We start from the raw sequence: 20460 nt of genomic DNA, 5'->3' as shown, positions 1-20460 counted from the left end.
TAAATTCTTATTTTTTTTGTCAAAGCTTTATTTGCAAATGAACACTTCTTCCCCCCCCCCCCCCCCCCCCCTTTTTTATTTTTATTTTTTACATATTTTGTAATTGTCTGCCAGTGAATGTAGGTCGCCACAGAAAGGTCACCCCATACAACCATCTTGTTTCTTCGTGGCTGAACTCTAAATTACTTTTAATTCTTACTACATTTTATTTCTTCTGGTGACAGTGACGTGTTATTTAATTATGCTTTAATCCCTTTGTCATTTTTTTCTAAATGACCCGGAACACCTCCCCCGCACCTGGCCGGCGGCCGGCATTTCTACTATACGTATTTACTCCCAAGAACAAGATCATAAACTATTTCTAGAGCACAAAGTAAATATTTGCCGGCAAACTTTTTTTGTTCCCTGGAACTTGATATTCATCCCGATGTATTATTTCAGTGCGCTCTCCCTTCATACGCTCCACATCCTCTAACCTTCTGTTTGTCTGTGGAGAGATTTTCTGGATTCAGATTAATGAGCATTTATTCTTCACACGGATGTGGCCGAGAACTGGCCTGGGTCTTACTATAACCAGTGATACCCCTTTCAGACCGCCATTGGCAGGTCACACCCGGGAGCCGTTCACGGGGGCTTGCCGTGTGTGACCCGCCTGAGGCCCCTACCACACTTGTGTCCCCAGCCTGGCATATTGCCGGGTTGGTGACGTCAGCGGTGACACCAGTCCATACAGTGTGAACGGGAAACTTGGTCGTATCGACCCGGCAACCCGTTCACACCACACAGCGACCTGGGTTGAAGCCGTATTCAACCCTGGTCGCTCGACCCATCATCCCTGGGCTCTTTCAGTCTGCACAGCAACCCACGTTAGTGCGCGCTCATGTGCAATAACCCGTGTTACAATCTGGCGGTCCGAAAGGGGTATCACTTTACAATTGCTAATGGAAAAATGCTTAAAAAACCCCCAAATAATACAATCTTTTGTTTTTAAATATCTGGCTAAATTTAGGCGGGATAAAAAACTTAAAATGCAAAGGATGGAATTACTAAGTAATTACCTTTAGCGCTCGTGGTGAGTTGCTTTTCTTATAGCAGCTAATACAACGGGGTTAGTTAGACCCCACAACCAAAATCACAATAAACAAGAAAAAGCGCTAGGAAACTGGATAGAAATATACTAGCAATTTTAATAATGTATTAAACATTCATATGTACTGTTGCAACAGTTATTAAAACAAAGTGTATCTTATTAAAATTTAGGGCATGATATAGCACTGCAAAAAAGTTTTAAAAAGTCCCATATGTTTAGTATGGATTGTATAATGTTGGCCGGTACTCAAGAGAGCTAGTTCATCCCCAAAATTAGTGCCACAGTCCAGGAACGATTTTAAGCGAATGATATATTACCAACTGCAGTTAGGGTGACCTTGCTGGCTTGGTTCAAGATGCCACTTGGTCCAATTAGTCGCTCAGGTCCAGAGTTTGCAGGTACTCAATTCGCTGATGGCAGGGTTCCTATATCCGACTTTTACCAACTGCAGTTGGTAATATATCATTCGCTTAAAATCGTTCCTGGACTGTGGCACTAATTTTGGGGATGAACTAGCTCTCTTGAGTACCGGCCAACATTATACAATCCATACTAAACATATGGGACTTTTTAAAACTTTTTTGCAGTGCTATATCATGCCCTAAATTTTAATTAGATACACTTTGTTTTAATAACTGTTGCAACAGTACATATGAATGTTTAATACATTATTAAAATTGCTAGTATATTTCTATCCAGTTTCCTAGCGCTTTTTCTTGTTTATTGGGATAAAAAACTTCATTTTCCGATTTGGAGCCAGATCCTATTCGGCAATCAGATTGTCAAACACCATTAGCACATGTAACGTTCCCGCTCTGCTTTTTTCCTTTGTAGTTACTTCCGCAAAGGCTGCTACTTCGGCCTGGCTTGCTTTGCCAACATGCCTGTGGAGAGTGAGCTGGAGAGAGGAGCCCGGATGAAGTCCGTGGGGATTCTGTCGCCCTCTTACACACTCCTGTATCGGTACATGCACTTTCTGGAGAACCAAGTCCGGTAAGCAGCGGCCTACAGGTGGAGTGTGTTTTTGTGCAGCGGGGGCAGTAGCGGCGTTAAGCACCAGTGGTGGAGAATTTAAAACTGCTGTGTGTTGCGGCTTGCCACAATCTCCATATGCATTAAGGTGGTCCGCAGTGGATATCGGGCGGGTCCAATGCATATTGTTACACCTGGGGCCACCTCTCACTACTTCCGCCACTGACGGGCGAAGACTTATTCCAGCAGGACGGTAACCCCAGGGCAATATGATAAAAGCTACCTTAGAAGTAACATCCTAAACAGAGCCCTAGAGTGTCCCAGTCAAAACCCAGATATCAACCTAATCCACAATCTAGGGAATGATAAACCAAGGTCACTGATTGTGGTATAACTTTGTCCATATAGACACTGTATTTCTCACTTGTTAGGCAGAGGTTCTATATTTATATATGAAATGTTTCCTGTTCTATCCAGCATGCTATATGGGGTGTAGTATGGTTTGCCGGCGGTCAGGGTCCCGGCGACCAGCATACCGGCGCCGGAATCCCGACCGCCGGCATACCGACAGCGTGGCGAGCGCAAATGAGCCCCTTGTGGGCTCGCTGCGGGCACGGTGGCGCACTACCACGCTATTTATTCTCCCTCCAGGGGGGTCGTGGACCCCCAAGAGGGAGAAAAGATGTCGGTATGCCGACGCCGGTATGGTGGTCGCCCGGCTGCCAGCAACCAGAAGACCACCCGCTATATGTGATCTTTCTTTGTCTGTAACAATTTTTAAACAGATTTTTGGGAGCTCAAATGCGTTAATATTGCATGAGATTTTAGGGTGTAGTAGGGGAGACCTGGTGTACAGAAACCTAGAGACTTCTTATTTTGATGACTGGCTTGCATTCTTATAGGTAACACAAATGCTACTCGCAGATTGGTGACTTGAAACAGGGATATTAATTATGAGGTCTGAAAACAATCACACAATTTTAGCTTTTTTCTTTAAATTGATGGGGCGCAGGAAGGGTGACAGACAATGCTTACCTCTATCACCCAGCCTTCTCTGTGTCCTATCATGCAGGCACCAGCTGGAGATCCCAGGTCATTACACCCCACTGGAGGCATTCTATGAAGACAAGAAGGGGGTGCTACCAGCTGGAGTCAATCCCCAGGCCTGCCAACCTACTGTACACTGGCTGTCCTCTATACACAAGCACCTGTACCCGGAGATGAAGGTCAGACCCTCCCCCTCACTCCCCGCCCCCCAAATAGACAATTTTTTTTTTCTTGTATTGTCTGTCTAGAAGCCTTTCTATTAAGGTTATTTGGAATACTGGGACAAATGTATTAAGCCTGGAGAATTGATAAAGCGGTGATAAGTGGAAGGTGATAACGCACCAGCCAATCATTACAGATTTGCAGAACTGACAGGAGCTGGTTGGTGCGTTATCACTGATTTACCAATTCTGCAGGCTTAATACATCTTCCGCACTGTAACGATAGCAACCAGACTTACAGGTGTAGGTCAGTCATGGCTGAACAGTTGCTACGGGTTCCAGCACACTCACACTTTTCAGTTATACCCCTTTTTCATTAGTGATGCGGGTCACAGCCGGGTGCCTGACACGGGTGCTACTCTGCTGCGACCCGCATCCGAGCTCCCTTTCCCACTGCACTCGCCAACACGGCATATTGCCGGGTTGGTGAAGCGGCAGGGGCGGCGCTGGGAGATCACATGATCTCCCAGCGCCGCCCTTCCGTACACTGTGAACTGGAGCTGCGTCGCATCGACACGGCTTCCGTTTACACTGCACAGCTTACCGGGTTGAACTCGTAAGCTACCCGGGTAGGATTCCCGGATTACTTGATCCGGGTTTTTGCAGAAGGAGCTGTTTCCACTAGCAAAAAACACGTGCATTTACCCGTGTTTTTTGAGCTAGTGGAAAAGGGGTATAAGTATCCCCCAGAGTAGCAAGAATAATTTACAGCTCCGCCTCACAGGTTCCGAATAATATCTGGATTTCTTGTGACCCGCCTGGGGCCTCAGGGGTCTTTTTACTAAGCCGTAGAGAGAGATAAAATACCATCCAATCAGCTACTAACGCAGACTATCATTTTTCAAGCACAGCCTGTAACATGGCAGTTAGAAGCTGATTGGTTGATACTGTATCTCTCTCCAAGGCTTAGTAAATAGACCCTGAGTGCGGTTTGAGGATGTATGTAACTTTCATCTTCCAACTTCATATCAGCCTTCCTGACAATGGTCAGGTTGCAGTTGGATTAATATCCGAGATTGTCGTCGTTTCCATTCTGTATGGGATTAGTAAATTCTGAAACAACTAATCCTGTTTATAAACCCCTTTCGTTATATAGAAGCGAGTTGTGTAAGTGCTCATCGCATGCCTCCCACAGTCTGTGACTAGAAGCCTTTCATCGGAACCACAATCCGGTGGAATGCGGAACTGTTCCGGTTTCATTAATTCTTTTAGGTTCACTGAGATTTGTGTAATTTTTCATTCTTGCATAAATCGTCCTTCTGTTTCAGGAAACGTCATTTTCTGGAAAGTAAGAGAATTTAATTTCTTTTTCTTTTTAAAAAATAAATAAATCTGTGTTGCTCTTGGTTACAGCAACAGATCTGCAATGTAGATACAACTGCATTCCGTTCACAGTTCGCATGTTATAGGTTTGCGGATAGACGAATGCAGAAAAGTGTCTGTCTGGACAACCAGATTCTTAGTGACCAACGCCTTTAATAAGACAGTAGTGGTACGAGCCGTGCCTGCATAGAATATTAGGGATCTATGTACTAAGCCTTGTAGAGCGATAAAGTACTAACCAATCATCTCCTAACCGCCACGTTACAAGCTGTGTTTGATAAATGACAGGAGCTGATTGGCTGGCACTTTATCTCTCTCCAAGGCTTAGCAAATATACCCCGAAGTCACCCAGAAATGAATTGGTTAATAAGTCCTCGCTGTCTCCTCTGGTTGTAGATCACCCACCCCGCCGGCTGCATGTCCCAGTTCATTAAGTTCTTTGGCGAGCAGATCTTCGTCCTGTGGAAGTTCGCGTTGCTACGGAAACGTATCCTGATTTTCTCACCGCCTCCTGTGGGCGTGGTCTGCTACCGAGGTAAGTGCGGCGCCAAAAGTACAATGTACTGTAGGAAATATCTACTGTGGAGCAGAGAGCAATAATGATTGGTAGCCGATACATGTCATGGCCCTTACGGACGGCCTTCTACCCTTCAAAAGGAGCCGCACAATTCCTTTATTCTCGGTGAGGAGATAAAATATTCCATTTAATCAAAGCAAGAGACACTTGGCTGTAGTAACATCCCGACATGCATTATACCGAAGTGTCACACACTGTACAATAGAGCAGGAATGAGCCAGGGGGACCTCTGGTGATGGCTCGGAGGGCCACACGTGGCCGATGGTGTCATCAGTGATCCGATGCTGCATCCGCAGACACCCAGAGATCACTAATGCCAACAGGAGGTGTTTACTTCTATCAGACGCCTCCTGCTGCCAAGATATGATTGTAGTTTTATTGGTGGGTGGACAGGTGTTAGAAAGGGGGGCAGCGTGTCCTGGCGTCTAAGACGCAGTGATATTATAGCGCTGTGAATCAAACCTATGTGAGCAAAACGCACAATAGTCAACCCAAAGTACAGTCTGACAGGTCTATTTGCAAAAGTAAAATCTCTTGAGTTTTGCTGCCCTGTTGCGGACACACAGCCGCCTGTTTATGGAGCGACACGTCAGGAATTTTAATGAAGAATTACCACAAAACAAGCTAAAAAAATGTCACTTGCTAAGATTGGGCGTTGCCCATTATTTCAGTGGGGTAACCAGTATGCTAGAAGCCAGTGGATAAAGGAAAATAGGCTCAGTATTGCTCCCCCCCCCCCCCCCCCCCCAATTTGTGTTCATTATTTTTTGTAAGCCTACTGCTTTGGTAAAATCATTTAATGTTTGTAAGGGTTTTTGTTTTTAAAACATAATCTGTTTTGTTGAAAATTCTAATAAAATAAAATTCTAATAAACTAGTATGATCCAAATGGAAGCAAACGGGACAACTGAAAAGTACATCTATGTAAAACTTATAAATAGGCCACTAAATGCCAGTTATTTTATATCCCATTGCTTAAATAAAATATATTTATATATAAACCATTTGTAATCATTGGAAATTCAGTAGTAAAACAAAGACTAGGTGCTAAAGGACAGAAAGAGAATAGGGCACTGCTCGCAAACTTACAATCTGTAAGGAAATAGGAATTTGATACATGTGGCTAAGCTCTACGTATGCCAAGTTCTTAGAGGTCCGTATAATCCAGTCCTACAGCGATGCCGGCAGCATTTGGCCTGGGGGTCACAGGGCTGTTGGAGTATGGAAGTAACACACGTTCATTTTGTTTGAACTGTGTAGGAGGGAAGTGATTATATAGAGTAATTTTAAGGGGTTAAGTGGGTAATTCTGGAATTTGATAAACTTGCCTGAATGGATTCTTAACAAATGGGGATGGGGGAATAACAGGTTTCTATCGAAAGTGTCTCTAAGAAATCGGAACCTGAGGAGATGAGCGATAAAAACCTGTAGCTTTTATATGAATGTTACCATTATGTTTATTATCATTTATTTTTGTTTTTCCTTCTTGCACAGTTTACTGCTGTTGCTGCCTCGCTAATGTCACTTTACCGGGAGTGGGAGCCTCTGCTCCGGAATCCAAGCCTTTCTTCTATGTAAACGTGGCGGATATAGAGACCCTCGATGACGAAGTTTCCTACGTAGCCTGTACGTATCCACAACTAATTAATTTCTTTGCACTTTAGGAAGACGCATCGGTTTTGGTTACTATTTTAGTGTTCTTTTTCACTAGTCTAAGGAATAATCGGATTAAGAAATATGTTTTCATGAAATGTGTTCAATTAATTTTATATCTGGTGCAAATAATGTTGTGTGCTGTAAATAATGTCTGAAATATTAAACGTTTGACTCATTTGGAATTGCTGTGAGTGCAGGTTCACCATTTCTCTACAAGAACCTTGCAAAGCAGTCACATCTCACCCTTGAGTTTGCTGTCCCTTTATAAATTGAAGGTCTAACCTCTTTAGATTCTTGTTGGAATAACTAAAATCCATTCATTCACGACAAAGCGTAGTAAGTGTGTTATGAATATTGAGCATACCGTAAAGCTACAGGCTAGCAAGGGTATTTACTCCTAGCTGTTTCCATCTCTACAACACATTTGTTCCTCTATTTCCAAGATGTCTGATGAGTGTTGAGTGGTCGTCTTAGCTACTAGACAAGTCGTGACTTCTATCACTCCCATGCCACCCAGCTTCCTGGTTTTTATTTCCCCCAGGTACAACCGAGAAGATCTTTGAGCAGAAGCAGGACCTCTACGACGTCTACGTAGACAACCAAAATGTGAAGACCCACCTGGAACATCTCCAGCCCCTTCTGAGGATCAACAGCGCAGACAAGGAGAAATATCGGCGGCTCAATGACCAACGGTGACTGCCCTTCTTCCTCTTTTCCTACGTTCTCAGAAAGCGGGCAGACTGGTGTCCAGCGTAGTCATGTATGGTATTCTGTTGGACAGGTGTCCTGCACTAGGGCATTTATTTTCTTTCTGGGCAGTAATGCCTGTGTTGCATCTTTTGACTGGTGTGTTAATGAATATGCAGATTAGTTTGTTTCCCCTTCTACACTGTTTAGTAAATTGCCCCTAACAAAGGAATGAAGAGGTGGGTGGGCACTGGGGTAAAATAGAGATTATACAGAAGCTGACAGCCCCTTATAAACAGTTTACAATATGAACGGCTCCTTATAACTGACGCCCATCTCTCTACAGGCAGCTGCTGATGTACACGCGGGAGGTGGACGGAGACTGTACGTCCTGCGAGGAGGAGGATCTCTTCATTTTGTAAGTCCCGCACCGGTTCCAAGTCTTGGATCTCCTAATCCCCAACTCCTGACAACCCCATATTAACCTGAGTTTTTTACTAATATGCGAGACAGGTTTTACGGGTAAGCGCACAGGTTTTCGGGCCAAGATGGCAGCGCTCGGGAGCAGTCACAATATGCAGTGCGCAATGGGAGGAGTCTGTTTCCCAAAGCTAAACAGAAGTATCCTTAAAACACACATTCTTCAATATTTATACATATACACTGATTCATGTCATTATCTATTCATTTAACATATTCAATTAATGAACTTGCTTGGTCATATTGTACAACCATGAAGTCTGTGACCAAAAAAAAGTGTGTGTGTAAAATGGTCGATATTAATTATACTGTCTGTAATCTGGCATTTGATGGATTTAATAGATCTTGATCTGTGTCCATCTTCTCTACTGTGCAAGCAGCAATTTGCTGTGGGAGGACGGTCATCTGTGTGCTTTCGTTTGCAGTATGGAGGCAGTTACATTCCTTGTAGAAGCTGCCAATGGGAGTCATTCCGAGTTGATCGCTCGCTAGCAGTTTTTAGCAGGCGTTCAAACGCATAGTCGCCGCCCACGGGGGAGTGTATTTTCGCTTTGCAGGAGTGCGAACGCCTGTGCAGCAGAGCGGCTGGAAACGCATTTTGTGCAAAACAAGACCAGCCCTATAGTTACTTATCCTGTGTGATGATTGCTGCGATTAATGACGTCAGATAAACGCCCGACCACGCCTGCATTTTTCCAAACACTCCCAGAAAACGGTCAGTTGACACCCAGAAACGCCCTCTTCCTGTCAATCTCCTTGCGACTGAAAGCTTCGCTAGAACCTGTGCAAAACCACGATGCTCTTTGTACCTGTACGTCGCGCGTGCGCATTGCGGTTCATGCATAGATTTGCAGTTTTTTTCACTGATCGCTACGCAGCGAACGGCAGCTAGCGATCAACTCTGAATGACCCCCAATATGCTTTCTTGTGCAGAGGGCTATGATCCTTGTGAGTGCTGTGGGGGGGGAGGGTCATCCATTTTGCCATCTAACGTGGAACCTCTAGTGTCGCCCTCGCAGTCTTTCGCAGGTGTGCGGTGAAAGCTGTTCTTGTACACTGAAATACAATGAATATCCTAGCCATTTCCCAACCTTGCTTGCTATCCATCCCATCCTGACTCTTAAATGCTATAAAGGGGTAAATTTATGAATCTTTAAAAGTTCCGATACTGGTCAAGCAATACACTTGCACCAGATCTGGGGGGTAACCCGCACCGAGATTTGTAAATTATGGTGTCAGTCGCACAGTTGGAGTGCCTATTATAATTTCTGATTATACCCTGTTATAGGGATTCACATATATAAATTACATATGAGAAATTTTTTTATTTTTTTTATTTTTATTTTATTAGAAGGCTCATAAAGGTGTTACCCACTGGTTTAAACAAGGATATAGAGTCAAATCCCCATAGGGAGGGGAAAAGGAAAAGAAACCAGATAAATTTAAGGTGCACTCATCCAACTACTGAATCGTTGATAAGAATATTGTTGTGGACCATATATATCCCTAGCAGCAATAACCGATAAAGGCTTAAATGCTCAATGGCCTAAAATTAATATAGAGGTTTATTTTGTTGTTTACTTATATGGGACTCAATTGTCCCTTATTGAAATTAGAGCGAAATAATATTAAAATTTATAGAATAAGAAATAGAGAGCAGAAGGTGACAGAAATAGAATGATCAGTGAATAAAGATTTAAAAACAAAGCTGATGTGTCTTTCCCTGCTTATGTTTTCCTGTGTTAATTTCAATTATGCATTCACATACCTATATTAATGCAGCACTGTATCAGTGCTATCCTTATATGAGACCTGCAGTTTTCATATTCATTGGAGCCTATTGTGTTAAGATAGGGGGAAATATGTTGTCCTAATTCAAGGTTACAAATTGTTACATTAAAATGTAACCAAATTTTATTTCCCCACTCCTGGCCTTCAGGCTGTAATTGTGATAACTTAGTTCCAATTTCATACACGGGGGAGTAAAACAATGTTGCTGATTGTGTGACTTTATACCTGAAATCCTAAAACTGTCACGTAGTGCAGAGAACGCTGATATGATATTATATAATTAGATTTAATGTTTGAGAGACCTGGTGGGGATGTATCTGGGTGGATAATTTCATAACCCTATATTAAGGGCTGTTTGCTATATAGGTCTGGATCATCCCTGACCCTAATTACATAAATAAATGTGCTGGTGGAATGAGTTTAGTATATCCCAAATGAGGTTAATCCACAGTGTTTATGCTCAGCAGTGTTGAAATTGTGTCCATACTGGACATATTAGTGGCACTTAAATGTTGCTGATTGCGTTCGAATAAATTATAATTACTGTAGATGCCACGGGATCATGCCCCTATTTGACAAATATCTGCAATACACACACCATAGCACTAAATGCCCGCTAGACACAGAAAGAATCTTGTGACTAGCTATAGCACCAATGTCTCTCCTATTTGATATATATGTCAGCTAGCCCACTGCGTGTGAATGGGATTACAGGTGTATCGGAATACGTTCAGAAACTCCTCTATAACATGAGTGGATCCGTTCAGAAACTCCTCTATAACATGAGTAGATTTGGCTCCTAATAGTACACTAAAGGTCTCACATATATATTGGATATCAATAGCACATTTTATACATTATTAACAATGCGGGAACACATAGCTAAAGCCTATGCGCATTTCACTCGTACAGAGCTTCCTCAGGGCACTATAGTAGTATTACTAGTACTATAGTGCCCTGAGGAAGCTCTGTACGAGTGAAATGCGCATAGGCTTTAGCTATGTGTTCCCGCATTGTTAATAATGTATAAAATGTGCTATTGATATCCAATATATATGTGAGACCTTTAGTGTACTATTAGGAGCCAAATCTACTCATGTTATAGAGGAGTTTCTGAACGGATCCACTCATGTTATAGAGGAGTTTCTGAACGTATTCTGATCACCTGTAATCCCATTCACACGCACTGGGCTAGCTGACATATATATCAAATAGGAGAGACATTGGTGCTATAGCTAGTCACAAGATTCTTTCTGTGTCTAGCGGGCATTTAGTGCTATGGTGTGTGTATTGCAGATATTTGTCAAATAGGGGCATGATCCCGTGACATCTACAGTAATTATAATTTATTCGAACGCAATCAGCAACATTTAAGTGCCACTAATATGTCCAGTATGGACACAATTTCAACACTGCTGAGCATAAACACTGTGGATTAACCTCATTTGGGATATACTAAACTCATTCCACCAGCACATTTATTTATGTAATTAGGGTCAGGGATGATCCAGACCTATATAGCAAACAGCCCTTAATATAGGGTTATGAAATTATCCACCCAGATACATCCCCACCAGGTCTCTCAAACATTAAATCTAATTATATAATATCATATCAGCGTTCTCTGCACTACGTGACAGTTTTAGGATTTCAGGTATAAAGTCGCACAATCAGCAACATTGTTTTACTCCCCCGTGTATGAAATTGGAACTAAGTTATCACAATTACAGCCTGAAGGCCAGGAGTGGGGAAATAAAATTTGGTTACATTTTAATGTAACAATTTGTAACCTTGAATTAGGACAACATATTTCCCCCTATCTTAACACAATAGGCTCCAATGAATATGAAAACTGCAGGTCTCATATAAGGATAGCACTGATACAGTGCTGCATTAATATAGGTATGTGAATGCACAATTGAAATTAACACAGGAAAACATAAGCAGGGAAAGACACATCAGCTTTGTTTTTAAATCTTTATTCACTGATAATTCTATTTCTGTCACCTTCTACTCTCTATTTCTTATTCTATAAATTTTTATATTATTTCGCTCTAATCTCAATAAAGGACAATTGAGTCCCATATAAGTAAACAACAAAATAAACCTCTATATTATTTTAGGCCATTGAGCATTTAAGCCTTTATCGGTTATTGCTGCTAGGGATATATATGGTCCACAACAATATTCTTGTCAACGATTCAGTAGTTGGATGAGTGCACCTTAAATTTATCTGGTTTCTTTTCCTTTTCCCCTCCCTATGGGGATTTGACTCTATTTATGAATCTTTGTTTTTAAAGATCTAAAACTCACTGGTCTGTGCCAGTCTTTAATTGTGATCTTGTGCGTCATAGACAGCACAAGTTGTGCTGCAGCTATAACGCAGATTGGAGATATCGGGAACAAATGATTATTTCATTATGTGGGCGGTCTATAGGGCAATCTGATTCCAATCCCCATTACTGATAGCTGCCTTGTCTGATCGAACAAGTAAAATGAACAATTGTACTGTTTGACTTGTGATTATACTCCCTGATTAAATGTTCAGGTTCTAGGGTTTCTTCAGCCGTGGCGTTTGCTGTTCAGTGTTAACGCCTTAGCCTTGGAGAATCTTGTGAGCCTGCAAAATATTCCTGTGGGGAGAGAAACATGTTCAGTTGGGCATAATAGTTTTTGTAGGACTATGCGGATCTGCAAGAAAATGGTTAGGGCACCAGAAAAAACTTCCAGCTGATGCATTTTTCCATTTAAGATCCTAAGAAATTCCAGGCGTTACCACCTCTGCTGGGTGGTTGATGTGTATATCCACCTCTAAGGCAGTGCCACATTGGACGATATTTTAAACAATATCGCTAATTTTCTACCTTCTGATCGATATCAATGAAAATATCGCCTAGTGTGGCCAGTGGGAACGGTACGTTGACGACACGGTGCATATCATTCAGTGTGGCCAGTATGAACGATGACGTGTAAATGCAGAACAAACATTTTAAACATTTAAATAAAGGCGCCAAAACCCTAGAGTCAAACGATAGGCATATCGTCCAGTCGATCATGAAATCGCTGAGTGTGGCCGCTCTGTCTTGTTCCGGGATTCCTGGAAGGTCAAGGGAAAATAATGAATGATATCGTTTATCGTTCATGTCGTTCTTTATATTCTTGCCGTTTCAATCATCAGGATGCTCATTTTTATGACCTAAGGTCATCCCCCTGTTCTAGTGAATGGGGGGGATTTTATAATGAGCAGGATTTTAACACAATTTTTCTATTTTTACCCCTTACAGTACTGTACATGGTTTTAAGAACAATTACAGTACATATAGTATATCTCAAACATTGTTAGAAGATTAAAGGTTAAGGGGTCTATTCGTGAAGCAGTGAAAAGAGTGGAGAAGTTGCCCATGGCATTTAAGCTGGTGGAAATGAAGTTTTGTAGAACTGAGTGCATCCACCCAAAATAGTGAGTAATGACTTTACGGGGTGACCCAGTACGTACTCGGAATTCCAAGGCGTCACCGAAGCACGTATCTGCCTAACAACTCTCATTGAATAATTTCTGCGTTCATTGGATTGTGTGTTCACGGTCAATGTGTTGCTAGCTTGATAAACACATATATTGGTTTAGTACACAATTAATCCTACTACTGTACAACACTCGTCACATCTGGCGAAAGAAAAGAAAAAGTGTTAGGAAAAAATCTACCGAAGGTTAATGTTCTATTTTTACTTCTTAAATCAGGTTCATATTGTATTCTCAGTCACTAACAGTCTGTAGTATTGCAAGTAAATGCAATGTGCGCTCAGTAGTGCTATTGTATGACACAGATCCCTATTATGTGGCGTCTTGTGTATTGTAAACAATCCCCCCTTTATGTTGGTGCTCAAATTTTGACCACAACGACAGATGGTGATAAAGAATGGTTCACGTTGGTGCTGAATACCAGTTCCTATGTGAGGCCTCATCAAAAAATGTGGCTGTTATCAGTGATGGTTTTGTGTCATTACCCCAGCACACCACACTATAACACACTCGCAACACATTTTAGTTTAACAGGGAAAAAAATACTACAGGTTGAGTATCCCTTATCCAAAATGCTTGGGACCAGAAGTATTTTGGATATGGGATTTCTCCGTTTTTTGGAATAATTGCATACCATAGTGAGATGTGATGGGACCCAAGTCTAAGCACAGAATGCATTTATGTTTCATATACACCTTATACACACAGCCTGAAGGTCATTTTAGCCAATATTTTTAATAACTTTGTGCATTAAACAAAGTGTGTCTACATTCACACAATTCATTTATGTTTCATATACACCTTATACACACAGCCTGAAGGTCATTTTAGCCAATATTTTTAATAACTTTGTGAAGTAAACAAAGTGTGTCTACATTGAGACATCAGAAAACAAAGGTTTCACTATCTCAGTCTCACTCAAAAAAATCTGTATTTCGGAATCTTTGGATATGGGATACTCAGCCTGTATTGCTAAATTAAATTCCAATTACATTAATTTGCTTCCGAAATAGGTAAACTAATATTTATCAAAATAAGTCCTATTTGGGGTCGCTGCAATTAATTGTGTCCTCTAGGCCATTGAGGATCACAATTAAAGCAGTTTGTCTGGCTCGCCATTGTAAAGGGGAGTTTATTTTCCTTCAGAATGTTAACCTCATATTTTTAAAGCAAATGTACTATTTTTATAATGTAATGACTTCTCATAATTCATCACTAATTCTAATCCTTCTATAATTATACACTCGTAGGGCAAACACACAATATGGCACTAGGCGGTATGCAACATAGCAGTACTGTGACACACTTCACAAACTCGGGGAGCTGAGTATTTGAAACCCCTAAACACTTGTTCACAGGATTGAAAGAAACAACAAAGGGAAATGTATAAGCTGACGGTAGAAAGAAATCAGACGGCAGATCTAGCAGAAGTCACAGACTATGCAGAGTGCAATACATTATACTGTGATGGGCACTAAATCAACTACACAGACCACAGTGGCTGGTAGGAAATAGCACTGTATAACCTGGCCTATAGGGAGACTGGACCCAGCGTTCCCGGAGACCTGTAGCTGCAAGCTGAAAATGGCTGCCGTGGGTCTCTGAGGAGACTGCCTAGCACTGCTGCTCAGTAGTCAGAAACCAATAAAAATAATAAATTAAAATAACAGACCTTGGGCTGCTTAATAGCAGGGAACCGGCACCAAAACGAAACTGAAGTGCTGGAGCATCCTGGGATACATAAAGCTTTAACTGTTTGGTGCCCGATCCTTAACTACCACCTACACCCTATTGTCTCCCTGTGGAGCCCTATGGAATCCGAAGAAGAAATATAGATTTTGGGTGTGTGCGTGTGAGACAGAGAGATTGTATTGTGGAGATACATAGTACATGTATTACATAACTAATACATCCAGGCCAATAAACACCACATAAGTGATACATATTTACCACCCAGTGAGTCTCTGTGGCCTCCATCTCTCGACGGTCCTGTGTGTCTCCTCCATCTTCACCCTACCTTCAGTTCTCACCTAACTATACCGCAGAGACTACTCCTATTTATACCCCCGAGCATATATATCTAGCTGGCTTCTTCTCAGTGTGCTACTGATAGTCTTGTAATACCCAAACTTGTATCCAGTCATTACTACAGGGACCCTAATGTAGATTAGATTAAGGCTCTATGATTAGAGTCCTCCAGTGGTGCAAGTAGAAAAAATGTCTTCTAGGTAATGCGTGCGCCTGTAAAAAAAGAAAATAAAAAAATGGGTGTGGCCAAATGCCACATGGGACGTGGTCAGTGAAAATGGGGGCGTGATACATGTATGGGGGGCCTATGACCACAATAGTGCCAGATACACGTTGCCCCACAGTGCCAGATAGACAAATGCCCCCAGAGTGCGCCCCTTCCCTGCTCACCGCTGCCTCTGCTTGTGCTGTGTGAGGGTAGGAGAGCGCAGCGCCTCTCCTGCCCCTCAATGCTCAAGAAGTCCGGTCTCCGCAGCTCCGGCGGCAGGTATCTCAAATGAGACACTGGTTCGTTAGCCAATCAGGAGGTGCGGCTGCCGGTGCGCGAGCTCTGATTGGCTAGCAAACCGGAGCCTTACTGAGATTCACCCCGCCGGAGACCGGACATCACAGAGAACTGAGGGGCAGGAGAGGCGCTGCGCTCTCCTCCCATCACAAAGCAGCCAGCGGGATGCAGGTATGGTAAACAGCCTGGTGGAACGGCGTACCGGCTGGGAATTTCTTACCGGTACGTCGTACCACCATACTTGCAGCACTGGAGCCCTCACTTCTGTGTAGTACGGTGAGGGCTTGCCAGATGTCTTCTGCACTTATTTAACGTCCACAAATCTAGGTGACTTAATCAGTTACATATTCAACAAATGGACCTATTGTCTGGTCCTCAGTGTAGAACATATGATTATCATACAGTCATTATTCCTACATTCCCATACCTGGTAGTCTATCCAAAGACCATCTGTTTCCCAAAGCTAAACAAAAGTAACCTTAAAACACACATACATCTATAATCCTACATATACAAACAGATTCACTTCATTATCGATTCATTTAACATTCAATGAATGACCTTTCTTGGCCATATTGTACACCTTTGAAGTCTGTGACATATATATGTAAAACGGTCGATATTGCACATGTAAGAGGATATGTAATATCTCTGTATACGCCCCCGCCTGGTCACTTTGTATGACTGTTCACCCACTCATTGCCGTGTCCTTTTCTCCCGCAGATTCTTCATGGAGCAGAATAACCGGATATTCCAGACCCTGCTGGAGGTGGCGTCCAGCCAAGATAAGACTCTGACTGCTGACCATGCCCGTAGTATGGGCCTGGACCCGCAAGGTGACCGGAACTTTCTTCTGGACCTTCTGGAAGTCTACGGATTTGATCTTATGCTGGTCATTGACAACCCTTGCTGCCCCTGACTGGCTGCGCGGACCATGGCGAGCTGTGTCTCTTGTGTAAATATTCTGACACAGGCTGGGGGAATTACGTCTCCCTCGGCCAAAACGGAACAGTCTGTGGATTATGTCGCACGTAAGATACGCAATAATAACATTACAGGAGCACGGTTACAGAGGGATCAATCCGCCCTACAGAAATGTACAGTGTAGCAGTCACCATGGCACTGCTGGTGGTGGCCATTTTGTGCTCTGAACCAACATTCATAACCATGCATGCCCCTGTGATGTCACTGGTTCCTAGTGAAGTGATTGGTTGCGTCTTGGTTTAGGCACACATGGCTGCCTCCATGAGCCGTAGTAGGCTGGCCCGCTGTAAACATCTAGAATTCTGCAAAACAGATTTTAATTAATAAGCTGCACATAAACACTTTCCTGAGGCCTTTACTGTGGTGCAGTTTGAGACCTTTATGGAGGCTGGTGCCTAAGTGATTATGCCTACAATGTGCTGTTACCCTTAGCAACCAGAATGTCACTTTAAAATGAGCATCTTTTTGTTTATGACCCGCACACCTGTGTGTCACCATTTTAGAAGTGGGTGGGACTAGAATACATTGTAGCCAATCGGGAATGTTCCCAGCAGGACAGATTATTTCTTGTCGTATACTGGGCATGTCCACTTGTGGTATTGTGGACGACAAGGCTGCATGTGATGCTATCATGATGTGAGGAGGGGAATGAAGGCAACAGGATGCCACAGACAGAGTTTTATATAGTGGCAGGAGCAGGGTCCCCAGCAGCACAGAGTATATCAGGAGATGAGTGATGTGTCAGTGAGGACAGGGCTGCATGTGACATGATGTGAGGAGGGGAATGGAGGCAGCAGGAAGCCACAGACAGAGTTATATAGTGGGAGGAGCAGGGTCCCCAGCAGCACAGAGTATATCAGGAGATGAGTGATGTGTCAGTGAGGACAGGGCTGTATGTGACAGGAACAGTGACATGATGTGAGGAGGGGAATGGAGGCAGCAGGAAGCCACAGACTGAGAGTTATATAGTGGGAGGAGCTGGATTCCCGCAGAGTATATCGGGCGCTAAGAGGCAACAGGAAGCCTTGAGACTGAGGGCTAGATTTACTATTTCTCTATAGTTTTGACCCTGAAATTTAAAACTGCAGTAATATAAAATGCAAGATGCACGTTGGATGTGTTTTACCATTTTCAAATATTGAGGGTGGATTGCTGAACATTGGCTGCTTTCAACGTCACTGCTTAGTAAATGTAGCCCTGGCGGTTATATAGTGGGAGGATCAGGGTCCCCAACAGCACAGAGTATATCAGGAGATGAGTGATGTGTCAGTGAGGACAGGAGTGCATGTGACAGGGGCAGTGACATGATGTGAGGAGGGGAATGGAGGCAGCAGGAAGCCACAGACTGAGAGTTATATAGTGGGAGGAGCAGGGTCCCCAGCAGCACAGAGTATATCAGGAGATGAGTGATGTGTCAGTGGGGACAGGGCTGCATGTGACATGATGTGAGGAGGGGAATGGAGGCAGCAGGAAGCCACAGACTGAGAGTTATATAGTTGAAGAAGCAGCATCCTCAGCAGCACAGAGTATATCAGGAGATGAGTGATGTGTCAGTGAGGACAGGACTGCATGTGAAAGGGGCAGTGACATGATGTGAGGAGGGGAATGGAGGCAGCAGGAAGCCACAGACTGAGAGTTATATAGTGGAAGGAGCAGGGACCAGCAGCACAGAGTATATCGGGAGATGAGTGATGTGTTAGTGAGGAGACTCCGTCTGTGGCTTCCTGCTGCCTCCATTCCCCTCCTCACATCATGTCACTGCTCCTGTCGCATGCAGCCCTGCATGTGACAGGAGCAGTGACATGATGTGAGGAGGGGAATGCAGGAAGCCACAGACTGAGAGTTATACAGTGAAGGAGCAGGGTCCCCAGCCGCACAGAGTATATCAGGAGATGAGTGATGTGTTAGTGAGGACAGGGCTGCATGTGACAGGGGCAGTGACATGGTGTGAGGAGGGGAATGGAGGCAGCAGGAAGCCACAGACAGTTATATAGTGAAGGAGCAGGGTCTCTCTGCGTCGCAGAGTAGTGATTTCAGGCTCCTGTGAAACTGATGCAGGAAGATTGTGGTGCCAGACTCTCTATTACATAGATTGAAGCTTATACATCTAGCAAAGTTTAGACAGTGAAAGCACCCCTGTGATTGGTTACTATGGGTTACACCACTTTTACCTGTGTACCAGTTTGTATAGAGGCTCCAATGCATCCAGTTGTTCTTATCCTTCATTCCCATGGAACGAGGTTCGGCCACCTCCTATTATTGTACCGATGCGCTATTGACGGTAGTTATTTCCAAACACGGGGAACCTTGCCAATTGGAGCAAAAAGAATTTATGCGGCTTTTATATCTGGAGCCCCTCAAACACTATTAGTGTGTAACATACACTGTACATCTATGCTGGATGCACACTGAGTGATGTGGACAATGTATATCATTCCGATCCCCCTCTGAGTGATATATGGTCTAATATGTCGCTTGATGTGTACCCAGCCCTAGATTTGGGTGGTACATGTCCAAAACCTAATCTAAATTGCAGTGAGTCAATTAAGCTAGCCAGAATGCGTGAGTTACAGGCAAACGCAGCCAGTATTTACCCTGCATACAAAAACGTACTGCATTTGCTGCCTCTTTTTCTGCATTCCTCCCAACCTGGAACCAGCCCCTGTATGTTTTGAACCCATGTCTTGTGTAACATGGGGTTTTATCGGCCGTGACCTCTGCTCTGTACTGGCTGCTCCCGTCGAGGTTGGGGGACCACAAGGATCAAGTAACCTAATAATAAACATTGCTATTGACTTTTAAATCTCGCTGAGCCCAGCTTGGAACCACTGGAATAACTACTGCGTTTTTATAAATATATATGTAACTTAAATGGTTTGTAAAAAGAAGAAAAAACAATGTCATGGTTAAAATGAATGCTAATTTAATTAAATAACATAGTGATTTAAATGGAAATCTATCATTAGAAAACAATATTGTGTCCATTACTTGGACTGGCATAGCCTTGTACAGTGTTATATATCCGAAATACCTGCTTCTATAAATTCATGTTCTAGTTGTATAATGATCACTCCGCAAACCACCGTTACTGTGATCGCTTGTGAAAGTCAGTTGCTGCCTCCATGTAACTTTGTTTTGTGGCATGCACGTACCTTCCTGCAACATTTTACTCAACGTGTTGACTCTATTTTCTACTTCCCATCTATGCTTTTTGTGCTATAAGGAATCAAAACTCCCACATGGGAAGGAAAAGCCTCTGATGGTGTAGTATCATTTAAAAAAATTATTTAATCATACATAAAAGTGACAAATAGGACGAAACGCGTTGGAACCTACTGGCACTCCGCTCCTATTTGAGGAATAACAGATAAGCTCATATGTATTTTTAAATTGTACGAGTCCATCTATATGTTTTTTTGTCACTTTTCTCTAACGTCCTAGTGGATGCTGGGGACTCCGTAAGGACCATGGGGAATAGACGGGCTCAGCAGGAGACAGGGCACTTTAAGAAAGAATTTAGGAATACTGGTGTGCACTGGCTCCTCCCTCTGTCCCTCCTCCAGACCTCAGTTAGAATCT

At 43.1% G+C, this 20460-nt stretch overlaps 1 protein-coding gene across 1 annotated transcript in view; it reads left to right on the top strand.

The window, feature by feature from the left end:
• The window catches only part of DENND11 (DENN domain containing 11), a 35034-nt gene extending 15204 nt beyond the window's left edge, over nucleotides 1–19830 (top strand). The window contains exons 3-9 of the mRNA XM_063928972.1: nucleotides 1925–2083; nucleotides 3135–3288; nucleotides 5050–5188; nucleotides 6725–6856; nucleotides 7428–7578; nucleotides 7920–7991; nucleotides 16621–19830. Of these exons, the coding sequence (XP_063785042.1) occupies nucleotides 1925–2083; nucleotides 3135–3288; nucleotides 5050–5188; nucleotides 6725–6856; nucleotides 7428–7578; nucleotides 7920–7991; nucleotides 16621–16816 (1003 nt within the window). The 3' untranslated portion in view covers nucleotides 16817–19830. The remainder of the gene's footprint in view (nucleotides 1–1924; nucleotides 2084–3134; nucleotides 3289–5049; nucleotides 5189–6724; nucleotides 6857–7427; nucleotides 7579–7919; nucleotides 7992–16620) is intronic.
• The last annotated feature ends 630 nt before the right edge of the window (nucleotides 19831–20460 follow it).

Source organism: Pseudophryne corroboree, chromosome 6 (assembly GCF_028390025.1).
Source record: "Pseudophryne corroboree isolate aPseCor3 chromosome 6, aPseCor3.hap2, whole genome shotgun sequence".
In the NCBI taxonomy this organism is placed as follows: domain Eukaryota; kingdom Metazoa; phylum Chordata; class Amphibia; order Anura; family Myobatrachidae; genus Pseudophryne; species Pseudophryne corroboree.
Note: the sequence above shows the minus strand (reverse complement) of the source record. Positions and strands in the feature narration are given on the sequence as shown.